Source organism: Bacillus rossius, chromosome 6 (genome assembly GCF_032445375.1).
Source record: "Bacillus rossius redtenbacheri isolate Brsri chromosome 6, Brsri_v3, whole genome shotgun sequence".
NCBI classification, from domain to species: Eukaryota; Metazoa; Arthropoda; class Insecta; order Phasmatodea; family Bacillidae; genus Bacillus; species Bacillus rossius.
Window position 1 is genome coordinate 2008683 of NC_086334.1, and position 18696 is coordinate 2027378.

The 18696-nt window shown below is 39.8% G+C and overlaps 2 protein-coding genes across 2 annotated transcripts; one reads left to right on the plus strand and one right to left on the minus strand.

The window, feature by feature from the left end:
- Positions 1–230: 230 nt before the first annotated feature.
- On the minus strand, positions 231–4734 carry LOC134533482 (uncharacterized). Its single transcript, XM_063371007.1, has 3 exons — positions 4672–4734; positions 1303–1649; positions 231–548 (listed from the first exon to the last, which is right to left on the minus strand). Exons 1-3 carry the CDS (start codon positions 4678–4680, stop codon positions 317–319), a joined length of 588 nt encoding a protein of 195 aa, XP_063227077.1. The 5' UTR covers positions 4681–4734; the 3' UTR covers positions 231–316.
- A 6299-nt stretch (positions 4735–11033) lies between these two features.
- Positions 11034–14785, plus strand: LOC134533483 (uncharacterized). Its single transcript, XM_063371008.1, has 3 exons — positions 11034–11109; positions 12607–12956; positions 14467–14785. Exons 1-3 carry the CDS (start codon positions 11092–11094, stop codon positions 14690–14692), a joined length of 594 nt encoding a protein of 197 aa, XP_063227078.1. The 5' UTR covers positions 11034–11091; the 3' UTR covers positions 14693–14785.
- The last annotated feature ends 3911 nt before the right edge of the window (positions 14786–18696 follow it).

Sequence of the window (18696 nt, forward strand, 5' to 3'; positions counted from 1 at the left end):
AACTGATTTAGGCTATATCTTTGTGGGTTTATGTTTTTTTTTTTTTGCATTTTAGAAAAAAAATCCATGACAAACTAAGCAAAACTCCAATGGCATATTTACATTAATTGCACGAAATAAAAATTTTCCTTTGCAAGTAAAAATTAAATAATGATCCATAATAGACAACACTGATGAATGACGTTACACTTGAATGATTCATTTAAGATTGTTAAACAAATACACAGTTATGAATGCTTTAAAATATTTATTTATATTTAATCATTGACAACAATTCCCCTCTGCTGCAAGCGGTGATGTCGGCCTGGTAAAGCCACTAAGTAAACAATGTGTTTATAGACCTGCTCCGGGTTCCGGTGGGGCGGATAGCCATGCCGGGCGCCAGCAGGGAGACAGCAGGCTGGTAGGCGGGCTGGTAGGGCTGGTAGGCGGGCTGGTAGGCAGGCTGGTAGGCAGGCTGGTAGGCAGGCTGGTAGGCGGGCTGGTAGGCGGGCTGGTAGGCTGCGGGCGAGGATACGTGGTAGATGTGCGGCACTCTAGCGACAGACCTGCGCATGTCACGAGGTAAAGATAAGTTGCAGAGTTCTTCTGCACGTCGCTAAGATAACATACCCATTTTTATATCTATGTATGTCATGTATTTACGAGATTGCTGGTTTACACTCGTTGCAATGGCTAGGGACTGTAACAATTCCTGCCTCGACTGGGTAACAACTTATGATTCGATGCTTCTTTGATCCTGGGTCTTTAATTGCTCCCAGAGTCCTCCAGATAAACAGTGAACCAATTGCAGAAGCAAAACACATGTACAATTATTTGATTTTTATTACATAATGAAATAAATCCGCAAACGTTTTTTCATTCTATAGTAACAATTGCAAGTGTCCATGATATTGTTCTTAAACGGCATTCTTCATTGCAATAATCGTTAAAACCGATTTATATGATGTAGTGTAAATTTGACACTAAGGTTTGAATTTGCGGTAAATTAAAAAAAATGTATATATAAACGAGTCATATTTTGTTACTCGTTGATACAAGATCACTAGAGGCAGATTAGTTAATTTTAATACATTTTTGGGCTGGATACCGCCGTGTTGTCGAATGAGGAACAATCTCAGGTTCGACCCCGCTGGGAATCCAGCACAGTCGCAATTGGCGCGAGGCTCTCTGGGGAAGCAGTACTAAACACTGGACTGGAAGGGAGAACACCCCAAGCACTGCAGATGGCCCGATGTGACCCGCTCTGAGTGCCAGGCGGCGGGACACCAGGACCACGTGTGGCTGAGAGGACAGACTCACGACGGGACTATGACGGGCCCCGGACCGAACACCGAGGACAGGTCCATGTGCTGGCTCCTGCCGCCGAACAGGGTGTTCCAGACGCTGTGTACCGGCCGCGCTATGGCTTCGTGCAACAGCGCCGAGATCGCTCCGGGCTTCTTCACGTTGATCGGAGAGGACTCCTCCTTGTCCGAGTATCTGTCGGGGCGCGCCTTCTCTCGGTTGAAGTCTGCGCTGACGTTGGGGGCTGTCACCGTCTTGTTCTGGTCGACACCCGCCTGGAGTGGCTCCTGGGCGGCGCCTCGAACAACATCTGCCTCCGCCTGGAGTCCGGAGGACACCAGCACCACGGCTACGACGATTACCTGCAGGACATCAGGACATCCACTCTCCAGGAACCCGGCTCACGGTATAGTGAGGGGTTACATCTCTTCCAATGTAACACATACTCAGCTACGACTCCCGACATTACTTTCGCCAGCCGATAATGCGAACGCTCAAGCCCAACTTAAGTATTTGTTACTGAACACAGCTAACTTTTCACCGAGTGGCACCATTTTCAGACTTTTGTCTATGGTTTTGTGTTTGAAAGTGCACTGTCTTTGCCGCACACAGCCGTAGCCTATCTATGAGTCGTGATGTCACAAGATGTCAGTTTATTCCTACCCTCTAACATGAAAGGTAAGCTTCTTCATGTCCTTAAATGTTTTGTGTGTAGAATCTTTAATTAACGTCTCGTGACCATACACGGTCTCAGTAATGATAGAAGAATATTAGCGTAAAACACATACTAAGTTCAATAACACATTCACATTTTTTTTATAATTTCACATGTGTAACAAGATAAAAATTGGGAACGAAGGAAAAATAATTATCAATGATGGAAAGCAAGGGGATAATTATCAGGAATTAAAATCACTAAATAAACAGGACTCAGTCTATTAAAGCTTCTGAGTGTACTAAATGTCTAGTCCTGAAAATTCTCAAGACTGTCTGGACAACCAGCTGTATTACAATTACCTCCCCTTGCTGGGCGCCTGATACAGTGTTACTGAACACAACTCATGTTTCCTCTCGGTCGCTGTTTCATTGGCTTCAGAAGATACGGATGTCAGCGCCTGCGTTCTTGGAGTCTCAGTTTTACTTGTATTATGACACAACGGGGTTGCGAAGATAAAAGCCAAGAACGTTGTTTACAAATCCATGAGGAATGGGAAGGCACTGGTAAAAAGGCACTGGTAATCGATTAATTTTCATAATGAGGCCAATGTCGATTTTAATCAGTGGCCATTGAATTAAATCTTGTCACATAAGTTTCAAACGCGTCAATTTTTAAGATTTTATCTCCTTCATTTCGGTCGAAATTGCAATCACTGTCTTTGGAATGCCAGTTGCATGCTGTTGCTGAAAGCAAAACCAATGTAATTTTTAATGGCTTGGATTTCCTTCGCTCCTTTTTTCATAACACGCCTGCTCTTCATAAAATTTACATTTCTCCTTGAACTTTTGTTTCATAATACGTGAGCCGTGGACCATGAAAGGAAAAAAAAACTAGCGGAAATTTTTTGGAGTGCAGAGAAGAGAAGCGCTAAGCGTATAATATATGCAGCATAGTACAAATTATACAACCATGATAACCAATTCAGCAAGCTGGCCTGTTTCGCATGTTGTTTGAAACATTGTTTTCGGAAGAAATTCCCCTATTGCAGTTACCCAATTAGTAGCCAAATATAATCGAAATTAATTTTTGGTTTGTCTCAAGTGAAGCTTGGTTGTTTAATGCTCCTTTACAGTTCTTGTCTCTGAGTGGTTAAGTCCCACCGGTGGCAGATTTGAACATAGACTAAAGTAAAAAAAAACACTACTTAAATTATACTAATTAGTGAGTTAATCTTAAAACTTTAATTTTAGTTTGTTTTATGTATTTTTTTTAATTTTACAGTTTTATTAAGTTTTACCAGTGGTATCCATTTTCTAATGTTTCTTGCAAACCATTTCTAAATGTCAGTTTACAAACACTGGCAACCACATGAACACTGCTGATAGAACAAAAATGACTGAAGGACACGTCAACCATTGCTACAACTTTTGAGAACAGTTACAATTTAAGACAAATTTATTTTCTATTTCATTTCACTTATAATGGCTACACTTGAACTTGAGAGCAATTCTCAAACATATAATAATGAATTTGATAAATTTAAAAATTTAATTAATTAAGCTTGAACCTCTTGACCTGCCCTAATAGCCACAACATTTACGGACATTCCCCATGATGGTAATGCTCTTATCTGAAGTCTGTTGTTTGTAGACGCTTCAGGCAAACGCGTTTGACTTGTTTTCGACCCATTTCACGCGACTGCTGACCTTGAGCTGTGACGTCATGAGAGACTCCAACTTCGCTCGTGGCTGTTATTTTCCCATGAACATAGAGGAACATGGCTATTTTACCGCCTTTTTGTTAGTTCGCCTTCGGCAAGGTTAGTTCTGCTACAGTGCTGAAGTCGGTTTCGTAGAAAGTACGATACCTACTAAGATTAGAATATTAACTGCTTCCTCACAGGGGAAAAAAAGAATGACTTTCATAATTTAAAGCAAACGTAATTACAACGTACGAGAAAACAGGTTTAGTAAATGTAGATCCTGTATCCAACCAAACAAACCTTTATAAATACTCTAACAATAAATAGGTACCCTTTTACCCAGTCATACCTTAAAATAACATTCCGTAAATCTCACTATTATAATATTCATTTATTCTTCCTTTAAGGGTTGTTCATTTCAGTTTTCTGCAAATGAAAATCACTTAACTATTCAGTTTTCTCTCGTTCGCCCCCTTAAACATAAACATAAACATGGCGGTAAGTTCCACCGTTATTTACCCTGCGCCAAATTCGCCCATAAGAAAACCTTTCTTCCTAACCTGTGGTGGAATTAACCTTACCTTTGGGCGATTTTCGTTCGGGAGGAAGTTCGTGATTATAATTTTAATTAACTTCCTGATGAGTTATAGACTTAAAATTTTGAACACAGCTCAGGATTGGATGACAATGAAAGAAAACGAAGAGAAAGAGAAGAAAACGTGAGAACTAAGGCGGATTCCATTCCGCTCGATACGCGCGTCGGCCGGTGACGTCAGCAGATGCGCGCGCCGGCGGGCGGACGGAGTTTTTGACTTCAATCATAACTCATCGCAATATAATACACAGACTCATCTGAAGGCTTAAAATAGTTCTGAATGTTAATTTTTAGTCCTTAAATCAATCAATCAACTAGTCTTAACTCCAACATGAATGCCGCAAAAACCGACTCTACTCAAACGTCTTGAAGAATTAAAGAAATATGCATCTGACAGCTGATCAGCTGCAGACAGCGGTCGGTACTCACGAGAAACATCTTGCTGCTCAGCTGCCGGTCCGGGAGATGCCTGCTCTCTGGACCGCCGCGGTCTTATACGCCGCGGCCAGGAGATAGCGGCAGGTGAGTCGACGGGCCGATAGAAGAGACGCAAACAAGCCTATTAGCACCAGCGATAACCAGAGCGAGGCTTCGAAAACAACCACGTCCAGAAAACAATTCTGTTTCCTCTCGGACTGCGCGAGACCTTGCAAGAAGAATACTGAGATGAGCGATCCGTGCCAAAAGTGCGGAAAGACATGTCACCTAAACAATCAAGCGATAAACAGTCGATAGCATCTTATTTCAAAGAGATTCTGCTAGCAAACTTCCGTAATCTACATTATTAGCATTTTTATATTGTAATGAACTAGCTGTGGTAACGTTTTTTACCAGCGCCAAGAATTGCGACACAATTAGCTCTGTATATATGTACTTCACTGTGACACTCTCAGGACCATCAATATACAGGCTGTGCTTTTCAATGGGTATTTTCTCTCTCTTCCCAGTGCGCATGCGCTGTCCTGTCGGTGTGCTCTGTTGCCAGATATACGCTGTGGAGCACAAAAGTTTCATACAAAAATTAATAATGTAATGAAATTGTTTTTAAGCTGTATCTGAGGTATAGTAATTGTGTTAAGTAAAATTTGCAATAAACATGTTTGTATTTCATCAAGAGCATTATCTGATAATATATATTACTTATAAGGAGATGTACCTGAAAGACGCCATCTTGGTTTCAATATTAGAAAATTGGGCTCTGTGTAAGCATAGCATACATAATGTATTAGAATGCCTGGTTATTAATGGTGAACGACTGCTTCAAATATTTTCTCCTGTATAATAATAGGTGTTTAATTACATTTTTTCTTTATAAACATTTTAGATTACAATGGTTTTTGGGTCTATGGACCACGAAACGTAAACCTCTTCAGAAATTCTCCGGAAGTCGCACCGTGGTAATGACCAGAGTAAGTAGTATTTATTATAAATCTACCTAAAAATATATCTTGATAGGTAATATTTTCGCAGTATATAACATTGTTAGCCCCTTATCTGATTATTAAAAAGTGTTGAAACGAAATTAGTGATACAACTATGCGAAAATTTGAAAACACAAAAAAAAAAAATGGGGTTGTCTGTAAAGTCGGTTGACGAACGATAATTTTACGTTATAACGTCATAAGAAAACACTGACGAAAAATTGCATAGTTTTTTTTAATTTTCAAATATTATTTACAATTTTTGCAAATTTAATTTAAATAATTTGTTTAAATATAATCGTGAACAATTAGTTATAATAAACTGAAATCAGATCAATGTCAATAAATTGTTAATTTTAAATGACGAAATTGGACGAATAAATCAATTTTTTTTTAAATTGCCGCTTTTAAAAAGCCCGCCTTAATCTGTTTGATAATTATAGAAGATTTTCTCGTACTGTGGTTGGCCGGTTCTTGCACTCTCGGCTCAGGCGGAACGTGATAATGAGTCATGCTTTTTTCCGTGCGTGCAGCCGGCGTTCATCGATGTATAAGACGTTATCACGTTGAAGGGTTATCACTTGTAAGGGTCTCGTGAACGCGGTCTCCGCGGGTGTGTGTTCTGGGTCGAGGCGGTGCGGAGGGGCCACACACACCGGCCTCTGTCAAGGTCACGGTCGACTCGCCGGTGACCGGGCGGCCTTGACAGTGGCTGAGGGGCGTTATTGCCCGCAGAGTCCGGGAAGCCTTCTTTTCACAGACGAGATTTTTTGTTCATTGTAACTCATGATAACTTATGGTCAATTAGGTTAGGTTAGGTTAGCTACATTATAAATACTTTAAAACATTGTGGACGGTTGATTTGGTTAGGATAGCTACATTAAAGATATGAGATAGAACGAAAAAAAAAGCGAGCATGAACTTCGGGTAACTTCGGGTATGGCTCTCTCGTCTGTGAAATGAAGGCTTCCCTCAGAGTCCACGTTTTTACTTCCGTGGCGGCATCAGCTTTAAGCACCTCTGACTTCAAACTTTACACTGGTGACTTGTCATGTCCGGAGAAGTCTCTAGCCAATAACAAACATTTCGTGGGATTTGGGCTCCCTATCAAGCCCGATTTAGCGCAGTTTTACTTACAATGGTTTCCAATAAGTACTAAAAGGCAATTAATAAATTACTTAGGTTCGACCAAGCGATATGGCGAAACGGTATAACGTTGGCGAAGGCCATTGTTTACCGAAATCACTACATTGCACAAAAAAAAATTAATTCTACCTTTACAAAATATTTATTTGGAAACCACGTGCCAAGAAATAGTTTTTAATACTACAGGAAAACTTAAGTAAAAATTTTTGAACACATTTTTATATTTTTTTGCTTAGTTATATGAATTCCGTTTTTCTTGTACGTACGAAAGCTAGTGCATTATTTTAAAATGGATTATTGTTTTATACAATCATAATCTTATATCTTTAAACCAGCAATTATTGTATGTGTATATACATCTTATATCTTTAAAGGAGCAATTATTGTATAAATATATATAATCTGAATCTCGGAAACGGCTCCAAAGATTTTCATGAAATTTAGTATAAAGGGGATTTCGGGGGCGATAAATCGATCTAGCTAGGATTCAATTTAGAAAATGTAGTTTTATCCGTGTTTTCAATAATCAACTTTATCTATAATCAACTTAAACATAAATTACTCTTCCTGACATCTATTGGCGAGTAATAATACCATTTTTTTTATTGGGAGCAACTAACTGCTTTAACGACACAACACTAAAGCTACTCCAATAGATGGCGTTGTTAAGCAACACTAAGCCAATGAGTGTTTGGTTTGAGGTTAGACCAAGAAAATCAACTTTTTACTTATATTATTTGTGTCTTTTTAACTCATGTGTTCACTTAAAAATGCCTAAACGATCTTTGAAAAAAAAAACGCTTATTGTTATGTCGGTAAGATCAAAATATTATTCATATTTCATTAGTATGTAATTCGTATTTAAATATAATTTCTAAAAAACACAATTTACCAAATAAAAAAAATACCGAGGTACTTTTTTTAAACCGTGGAAAAGACAATTGTTTTTTTAAAAATACGATTTTATTTTGTTTTATTATGTTATTTATGTGCACAGTTAATACGTAAAAGCTATGCAGGGAACGGTTTAAACATAACTTACACTAATGTAGGCGTAGTGGGACAACACTAACATAAATGCCTGTGCAAGAATCCAAACCCAACATTACTGCTAAAGTATGTGTATTTTCATAATTTATTTCATTAAAATGTAAAGATTTAGGAATATATGTAATTTTACATAATTATTTCAGTTCCATTTACACAAAAAAAACTGTGTATTAGTACGAAACATGTATTCCCTCTTCCATCGTAGGAATTATTGTATATGATTATACATAATATTATACACGTAAAATATAAAAGTTTAAATTCGAGCGAATTGAAGTGCCGAAACCCAAAAATTCACAGCTATTCCGTCAACCTTTTGCCATGCCTAGTTATCTTCAAAACGGAGTCGATGCTGAACCTTTGTTCAACTGTATTTCCAGCAAATAAAATGAGTAAATCAATGAGTTGTCTACGTTTCATCTATTCATATGGGATCAGGGTTTTAGCACTCAGAGTGCTAATTTATGTCAACTCTTGGGACTGTTTTATTTGCCAAGACCTCGGCACAGTTAGCAGGCAGTGGTTTTCCTTCAACGGGAGATCAGCCTGCATGGTCCGTGCATACATATTACAACGTACATGCCTACTACGTTAAAAAATTGTGAGCGAGTATTTCAGTACTCGCCAGATTTGTGTAACATGTAACCTCAGTAAAAAAGCAAATTAATGTGTTCTCATGTTGCAAATACAAACACAAAAAAAAAGGAAAAATACACCAAAAAAATAGAAAACTCGGACTCATCATTTTAACGTGTAATTCTTTACAATAATGCCGAGCGTGTTAAATATAAGAAAATGGTGTCTTCAACTAAATTTCTTGACGCGAATAACCCGTAGTCTCTGCGCCCGCCGCTATAATTCGCTGCCAAAGAAGCTACATGGACTATGGAAACATTCGATTTGCAGATCGGGATTTTAAAATATGTAATGAAACAGCTCCGATAAAAGCGAAAAAGTTTCGAAAAAAGAAAAAACTAAACGCTGGGTTTGGACCTGGTTTTTGAACAGGTATTTTATTAAAATACTGGCCGTTTTGTTACATACATTACACAGTAGTACTTTAAAGTTTCCGATTGTCTTTTTTTGACGTGACAACGTCTAATAAACCGATTAACGCCGGCTGTACGCACGAAAAAGTGTCCCGTTACGCACATTGTCCCGTTTCGCTGTATCCCGTTACGCTCATTTTATATTGCTCTTTGCTAACCTGAACCTCCTAGCATTGCGACCGAGTCCGTGTCGTAATTCTGTTTTCATGCATTTCAATGTAACATTTTCATTGCTCTTTGCTAACCCATTCCTCCTAGCATTGCTGCAGAGTCCGTGGCGCAAATATATTATTTTTGACTGCATCTTGGTATTGGGTAAGACATTTTCCTTCACATCGTCCTTGAAACACTCCCATTCGTTTCCTACTTTTCCTATCATCGTCCTATCCTTAACAGAATAACACAGATTGGAAGAAGTTAAATAGAAAACATATATAAAAGTTATAGTTAAAATGATCTCTTCGTTAAGGTAATAAACATATTTGAATTAATGAGTGCAAATAAAAGTAAATTTATCAATTAAATTGTAGATTTCATTTCACTCCTTCTTTGTATCCATACAAAATAATGATAATTCAATAAAAATGATACAATTTTATTCATAAAAGTATGCAATCATGTCATCAATGTTTTGTTATGACGTCACGTTAAACTATCGTCCGTAAACCGACTTTACAGACAACCAATTTTTTTTTAATTTGGTTCGTGCCACCCGCCACAGATGGCAGCACCATGTTAACACATTTCCGTTCCATGCAACTTCCGTCGCATTCACGGAATCACTCCTACCAAATGCGGTATGCCGAGAGCTCGCGAATCAAGTGACGTCAAGGTTTTTCCTCGGTGGCCCTAGCAGTCCGCCTGCCCGAGTGCACTTCACTGGCCGCAAGTGTACTGTGCTTACCACTGAGTGCCCTAGCAGTCCGCCTGCCCGAGTGCACTTCACTGGCCGCAAGTGTACTGTGCTTACCACTGAGTGCCCTAGCAGTCCGCCTGCCCGAGTGCACTTCACTGGCCGCAAGTGTACTGTGCTTACCACTGAGTGCCCTAGCAGTCCGCCTGCCCGAGTGCACTTCACTGGCCGCAAGTGTACTGTGCTTACCACTGAGTGCCCTAGCAGTCCGCCTGCCCGAGTGCACTTCACTGGCCGCAAGTGTACTGTGCTTACCACTGAGTGCCCTAGCAGTCCGCCTGCCCGAGTGCATTTCACTGGCCGCAAGTGTACTGTGCTTACCACTGAGTGCCCTAGCAGTCCGCCTGCCCGAGTGCACTTCACTGGCCGCAAGTGTACTGTGCTTACCACTGAGTGCCCTAGCAGACCGCCTGCCCGAGTGCACTTCACTGGCCGCAAGTGTACTGTGCTTACCACTGAGTGCCCTAGCAGTCCGCCTGCCCGAGTGCATTTCACTGGCCGCAAGTGTACTGTGCTTACCACTGAGTGCCCTAGCAGTCCGCCTGCCCGAGTGCACTTCACTGGCCGCAAGTGTACTGTGCTTACCACTGAGTGCCCTAGCAGTCCGCCTGCCCGAGTGCACTTCACTGGCCGCAAGTGTACTGTGCTTACCACTGAGTGCCCTAGCAGTCCGCCTGCCCGAGTGCACTTCACTGGCCGCAAGTGTACTGTGCTTACCACTGAGTGCCCTAGCAGTCCGCCTGGCCGAGTGCACTTCACTGGCCGCAAGTGTACTGTGCTTACCACTGAGTGCCCTATATTTGTATGTGATCACTCCCTTCTATAAGCTCTTACTTTCCAAAATAAAATCGTCTAACAAAAATAAGATGTTTACAAAAAATTGAAGTAAATTCTCTTGACTGCCATTCGTAATGTTATTCTGATGAAGTATCTGGATTAGGTTTGAAAGGGCGGTTTCCCTAGTAACACTGATGTTCCCTGGGTGGTGCTGATCAGGAGGTGGTGTGATGGTGCTGTGTCGCACCAGGCGGTGCTCGTGGTGTCGCTACACCACCACACACGCACCTTGATGCCAGACACACTTAGCCTGTTATTGTCTGGCCGTCGTGGTTTAGTGCCCGGCTATCGCTGCTAATGGTCTTGTTTGCGTCTTCTTTATCGGGCCTCCACCCGCAGCAACAACCTGTCGGCCAGTATAAGACTGGAGCGAGCCGAGAGGGAAGACATCTGTGGTCCAGTCGTCTACTCGTTGGAAGCAACACTGCCAGGAATGATGAAGATTGTTTACGTGAGTATTAAAAAAGGAATTTTAAAAAATCAGAAATAACATCGTGCATTTTATGCTTCGAGTGTGGTTGTCAGAACATGTGTTCATTTAAATGAAGAAATGATCGTAAATATTCTTCCGATTGTTGTTTTTGCTAGTATTCTGATGCTCCACACAATCGTAAATTGAGATATTTTTTTTCTGTTTTGAAGCTATCAGTTTTCCGTTGCGATCTTAACTTTTGATAGCTTTTCTAAATATCCCAATTTTACAGTAACTCCAGTGGTTTCTAAATTATTTATTTTTATGAAAATAGACAGTGATATTTTACACTTACAACGAAATAAAAGAATTTTTTTACAGAGTGGGTTCAAACTTGTAGTAAAATAAGACTTAAAGGAAACTAATTAATATACATGACATAAAAACCAAACATTCTTTGTTTTCCCTTTGGTTGTAAATCAAAATATATTCGCTGGAAGTGTATATAAGTTCAAAGTTTGTATATATTTCAAAAGTGCAATGCATGCTTTCAAATGTCACACTTTTTTTATTTTGTGGAAAAAAAATCAACTGGAAACATTTCATTAAATTTTCGCTTATCTTATAAAAAGTAAGGCAATACACACGAATATCATTAACAACGAGGATCCTAGATGCAGGGCTCGAACATCGCACATGTAGTTTCATGGCTGTACAAGTGCAGTGGTTGTGAAGCAAACCAAGTGATGTGTTCTCCGGCGAGTTCATCAGGAGACTGGGGTGAGTGAGACAAGAGACTAGGGCGAGCGAGACAAGAGCGAGAGACTAGCGAGTCACAGAAGCAGCGCTCAGCTGGCCCGGCGGTGAGTTGCAGAACCTTCCACGCGCGCCGCGCCAGAGTTGACGCAGCTGTGCTCACTGCTTCAACACGGAGTTCGTCTTGCTCTGATCAACACTTTCTGTCGAGGGGGGTTACCAAAGCATGTATTATAAAGTTGCGAGATTCTTTAGCTACATATGAGCTTCTTACAATGCTTCCTAAAGCGGGGTGAATTGTATATAAATAGTTTTAAGTAAAAATAACACATTTGAGGCAGTATGATTAAAAGCTTTATTTATAAACCAATCCAAAAATATTTTTAAAACAAGTACTGAAGTTAAAATTTGATCACAACTTGAAGTTTATCTGTCATAGCTACAGGAACCGAAGAGCAACAGATTGCAGTCGAGCTGTGATGAGCGGTGGAGTAAGGCACAGTAATATCACAAGTACCTCAGAACACCACTACACGATCATATCCAGTATCGCCATGTATCTACCCTATGAAATGAAATTGATATGGAATTTTTTTTGGTAGGCTAATATAATCTAATTATTGCTGCAAGTTCTAATTGGATATCAATGCAGCTAACTATTAGATAAAAAAAATTGCAGTACTCTGAGATTCCCCCACTTTTTTGTGTTGAACTACAAGGACATAAATCCTCAAGGTTGGGTTTTTATTCTAGTTGTTGCAATGCTCGGCATGTCCCCAGGTTGTAGCCGTCACCCTGTGTCTGGCCGTGGCTTCCGACGCCAGGCTGAACGCGACTGTAGAGGCCTCCAACAGCACCCGAGCCAACGACACCAGCGCTCAGCCCAAGCAGCTCTACTTTGATGACCTCTACCCCTCGGACCCGGAGGCGAGATCAGCCCTGTCGGTCATTGGATCACTCCTCCCCCAAGCCATCCCCTTGGTAGTGCCGGTGGTAAAGGATCTCTACAACCGTATCTTCGGCAGGGACGCCCTGGCGCTGCAGTCTCCCGGCGCGGGACAGGACCTCATGTCCTTGCTGCCCTTCATCGTCACCGCAGATCAGGGCGGTATCTCCTACCTCGCCAAGCCGTGAGTACCTCCTGGCACCAGCACAGACAACCCTCCTGACACCAGCACAGACAACCCACCATCTACCAGCACAGGGCCACAGTCACAGACATGCTACTCTAGCTACGGTCCGGGCAGGAGTCCCGTCTCATCCTGAAGTGTGTATGTGGGAAGTGCCTCAGGCGTACCTGTACAGGAACGGTTTTTTTTCCAAGCGCCGTAGTTATGTGCCTCTCGTTTGATAGTGACACTAACACACACACACACAAGTTAGTATTATTTTATTCATATAAATGGTTGCCTTGACCAAGTATGTTGGGTGAACATGTGTATCTTATGCACCCCACTGTTAAATATTTTCGAACAAACACCATCGTAAAATTATTATTTTTTAATATCAGTTAATTTCTAATTAATTAGATTAATGGAGAATTGTTTAAAATACAATTTTGCTTGAAAATTAATTATATCTGCTCATTTCTTGTATCAGTATTTAATATTTTCTTATAGTGTTCTCGAACTAGGGATTTTTTCGTTTCTTCTGCCTTTACACTGGGTAAAGTATACTGTCTTCCTCGAACAGTAGGCGTTCTCTGATGTAAAAGTATTAGTTATAACTAAATAAATGTTGTGTGAATGCATGCACTGGCAATTATAATTTGTAAATGTTTAAATAGCGAAATAGTGATTCTGAAGTCACTCGCTTCTCCATAATGTACGAAAAAAAAATTGATTTGATATTAATATTCACAGAGAAGATGTTCATCAACATCAAGGTTAGCACAGGTCACACAATTGTTTTAATTTATTATTTAGCTCACTATTGTTTTTTCCATATCACATAATGACACAAGAAGAAGTTTTTGAATCAGTGGGGTACGAATGAGGGAATCTCTCTGTATATCTGTGTGAATGTGGTAAAGTTCCAATTCATTGTTTCTACATTTAGCTACTCGGTATTTAGTGATCCAACATCTTCCTACTTTCCCTATCTACCCAGTTATTAATGTCTTCGTTTTTTAACTTCTCACAAGTTCAATGTTCCATTTATGACATTGTACAAGTCAGTATTTAAGTAAAACATTGACTTCAACTCTTGTCAAGAACAATATAATCTTGGGAGACTCGGAGACAGTTCATTCTAGAAACAGAAGAATGCTTTAAACATGGTCAACGCAATTTGGTTTCTATGAATTCCTGCGATGCACTGCCACAATCCACAATCATATCTCATATCTATTCTTCCTTTGTTAGATTCTTCTGTTGGCATAAGCTGCAGCGATGATAGTCACGTTGAGTCATATTTATTCTCATATTGACACCTTGATTACCTATATCATTAACTTAAAGACTGATCGCCGTTTATCTCAATAAAAGGCTACAGTATGTGACATTTGCTAAACATCAGCTAAAGCCTTGTGCTCAAAATCCACTGAACTTAATTTAAAGCTAAACTAACAAGTATTTGTCGCTCGCTTGTGCACGCATGGGAGACGTGAAGTCTTGCCACGTCTGGTTCGTGCATGCGCAGGTCTGCTGCTGGCGTGGTCGCCTCTCCCGGGGTGCCGTACATCTACCACGTGTCCTCGCCTGCCGCCTACCAGCCTGCCTACCAGCCCGCCTACCAGCCTGCCTACCAGCCAGCCTACCAGCCCTACCAGCCCGCCTACCAGCCTGCTGTCTCCCTGCTGGCGCCCGGCATGGCTATCCGCCCCACCGGCACCCGGAGCAGGTCTATAAACACATTGTTTACTTAATGGCTTTACCAGGCCGACATCACCGCTTGCAGCAGAGGGGAATTATTGTGAACCGGTGGCGGAATAATTAAAAAATATATATGCTAAATTCAATATGTTGTTTTATTTTATAAATAGAGACATCGGTAGTTTTTTTAAGGTTTTACATTCATCATCTTTACATTTTAACATATTAACACTTTAGATTATTGGATTACCTCTATATGACACCGTATCAATTCAGCAGTGAACTGATCTGGAGAAAATGCGATCCAAGAATTAATGTCAGAGAATTGCTAAAATCTTACCATTTAGAGAAAAGTATGTGATTAATTCCAAACTTTTTTTAAAATAAATACTGTTATGAACGCGAGAGAGCAGACCGCGATGCTGGTTGGCGGCCCTGCACGGCCACTGACGTCACGCGCCAGGTCACGTGGCCTCCACTGACGTAGGGCATGCCACGCGCGCCTACTCCCCCCTCCCACCGCCGCCCCCCGCGGACCACCGCGCGGAGTGGCGTGAATGAGCGACGACCTTCTTAATGTTTCAAGAGTTGGGTTGGCCCGGGATGACGCGACTCGTCACAGACTCTCTCGTCGGTTCGATAAGGGCGCCTCAAGCACTTAAGCAGCTACGCCGGCCCCCACGTGAGTGCCGCGAGAGTTCCGAGAGTTCGGAGAGTTCCGCGAGTGAAGGGAAGTGCGACATCGGCGAAAAGAGGGTGAGAGACCCCCTCGAGAGTGGCGCGATGAGTGCGACTGAGTGGCGCGAGACTGAGTGTGGACAGGGGCGAGGTGAGGGGCGAACCACTGTCGAGCCTGGCTCCAGTGCGGAACTTGACAGACCTTGAGTGACTTGAGAATAAACATTTTTTTAGTGCCAGTGATTTGTTATTGGACATTTTTTTAAGTGCAATTATTTATTAGTAATGTAAATGTTAGTAATTAATAAAACTTAAATTGGCTATCCATTAGGAACCCAGTTCTCCCCACATTATAAACCGTAATAACATATACTGAATAAATTTGTCAATTGCATAAAATATTTATTTCATATCCATACCGTTTAAGAATTATATTTTTTTAAAGTGGAATTTCAAAAGCAAAAACTGAACTAACCACGGTTTTTTTCGGCAGATTTGATTTTCAAAATAAATATGATTTATATTTATATTACGTTTAAATTTTCTTGCCAATGCTTTTTTTTTTTCAAAATAAGATTAACCACTTTTAAAAATAATAGTTATTTTGGAGAACGTTTAATAAGATAAGGTTTTCGAAAGTGTGTTTATTTATCAGGTCACCAGACCTTTTTTCAGAAATATTTATTGTGTTCACCTACATAATCGACAATTTATATCGCGTATAAATTAACCACCGGCCAATGACACTAGCCGAGTAATAGCAATAGCTAGACTTAAAATACGTACTCAAAAATAACATTAAACTGTACCTAAGGTAAAAGACTTTTTTCCCACAACTGACAAACACTGGAACATGACGTTAAAAACGAAACATCCAACGAGTGCTCTCAGACATATGCTATGTTCCAGCGTGGGGCTGCTGCCTATCGTACAACATTAACCTTTTATAGGACAAACAGTCGCAGCCTGAAGTCTTAGATGTGCGTGCCTCGGGTTCTTTCGTGGCGCTGCGTCGAAGCTTGTTGTGGCGAAAATAAAACGGACCTTCTATAACCACCAATTAGAGGAAGGCGGGCCGAAATATACTATTTCAAAGAACAAGCAAACAATAATTATATACATCACATGCCGGCTTGGACCGGATGTCAACAACTACAAACTGCCACGTCTCACCTCTCGCCAGCCGCCGAACGGAAGACTATTTTACACCAACAAAATTTAAAACTATAATAAGGCCAAAGCAAGCGACATTTTTTCTCTTCAATGTTCTACCTAACCAATTACCGGGATATAATTCACAACTTTGTTTACACTGGAGGAAAACTCGACTATTCATTGACTTCCGTTGATGCTGCAAATTTTTACTCAGTTGTTGAAGGTTTACTATTTCTTGGCTTTGTGTCAATAGCAATTCAGAATTAACAGTGACGCAATTCCATAAGCGAATGAAGGTTTGCGTGTACTAAGTCCCATTTTATGCAGATATAAAATTCAAAATAATTATATATTTAGTTCTAACTCTGATGAAGATAATATTTAAACAAGTTTGTTTGTTACAAATAAATTAAATTATGAAAACTGCTCCTAAGCAACTTAATTATTCTAAAAATATATGAAATCCATTGTTTTGAAACATTTTAAGTAGATGTGCTCTCTGGTATTTCTGATTTGCACTAGTTTCATTCCCCCCTATCCCCCTCATTTTTAGAATGTTCAGTAATTTCCATTATAAAAAATTAAGTTTATAATTTAATGTTCATTAAATGCGTTAACTTTTCTGATATTGTCATAAAACTGACTGCTTGTGTTGTGCAGAGAACATTAAAATTAAATGAATTGTATCAAATGAATACGTAGGTATCAGATTTAAATAGAGAATATTTTTTTAGTAAAAGGAGAAACTTCCAAACGCTTACAATTTACTAGAATCTTTAAACGTGGTTTCTGTGTAATTATGAGGTACTAATGAGGTACTTAGATTGCAATTACTCATACTGTAAATTTAAGTATTCATGAAGCACCAAAAAAATGAATTACGTTATTCGTGTTTCCATAGTTACAAAATGGGCCAAATATATATTTTCTTTTTTAACAAGTTAATTACTTTCATGGTAAAGGCAGTCTATTCCGATTCTCATTGTAGCTGCATGGAACTACTTCAAATTCATTAATTAAAGTAACAGTAGTCATTAATTATGTCGAGTTAAGCTGAAAGAGGTTCATATCTTATCTGCACTTTCTGCGTTTAAGTCGGTTCGGAGTGAAAATACGTCTGCCTTCAGGTGCACTCAACGGAAGCCGCACTGGCTACTACTGATTTGGCTCGCTGCCAGCAATTTGAGAAGTTTGCGAGAACCTGTTTTGTACGGTTGGTAAGGTCATGTTGACCTTCCTGTAAACCTCCGTTGCCCACAACTCCTAGTTATATGTGTGTATATATACCGCATAAGTCAGGTTTTTATTCTTGGTTGAAATGTACCTTCTAAAAATTTTCGTTAAAAAAAATTGGTTGTCTGTAAAGTCGGTTTATGGACGATAGTTTAACGTGACAACGTCATAACAAAACATTGATGAAATGATTGCATACTTTTATGAATAAAATTGAATCATTTTTATTGAATTATCACTATTTTGTATGGATACAAAGAAGGAGTGAAATGAAATCTACAATTTAATTGATAAATTTACTTTTATTTGTACTCATTAATTCAAATATTTTTATTACTTTAACGAAGGGATTATTTTAACTATAAATTTTAAACATGTTTGCTATTTAACTTCTTCTAATATGTTTTATTCTGTTAAGGATAGGACGATGATAGGAAAAGTAGGAAACGAATGGGAGTTTCAAGTTTAATGTGCCTCGAAAAAGTCAAATCGATGGTTGTTCCAATCGAGTGGAAGAGAGATAGATGCGGCGTAATTGTAAAATGAGCGTAACGGGACACAGCGTAACGGGACCATGTGCGTTATGGGACACTTTTTCGTGCGTGCAGTTGGCGTTCATCGATTTATTAGACGTTTTCACGTCAAAAGTAACACAATAAAATAGATTTTAAATGTTCTGAGCATACAGAATCTGGTTTTAGAGCAGAAATAAATTTTGTAACAGTGTTATGAAACATTCAAACATTTACAAAATAATTTATCAAAATTGTTTAGTCCTCATATTTAAAGTTCGATGAATACTGCTATGGGTAGGAATACAGGGTCGAAAAGGATTGTCCAATTATTAAAATACCATATTTTTTATTAACCTCTATTTACACTATAAATTATATTACAACACTGAAAATGTACGTCTACAAATTAATCGTTCAGTCCACAGTTTACTCTCCCCACTGAAGCACTGCTCGACAGTAGCTCTCTCTCTCTCTCT

What these genes read in the sequence shown, in the direction of transcription:
- LOC134533483 (XM_063371008.1), top strand. An exon ending in ATCTCCTACCTCGCCAAGCC is followed by an intron (nt 12,957 to 14,466) that starts GTGAGTACCTCC and finishes GTGCATGCGCAG; the next exon opens with GTCTGCTGCTGGCGTGGTCG.
- LOC134533482 (XM_063371007.1), bottom strand. An exon ending in GGGCCCGTCATAGTCCCGTC is followed by an intron (nt 549 to 1,302) that starts GTGAGTCTGTCC and finishes TGACATGCGCAG; the next exon opens with GTCTGTCGCTAGAGTGCCGC.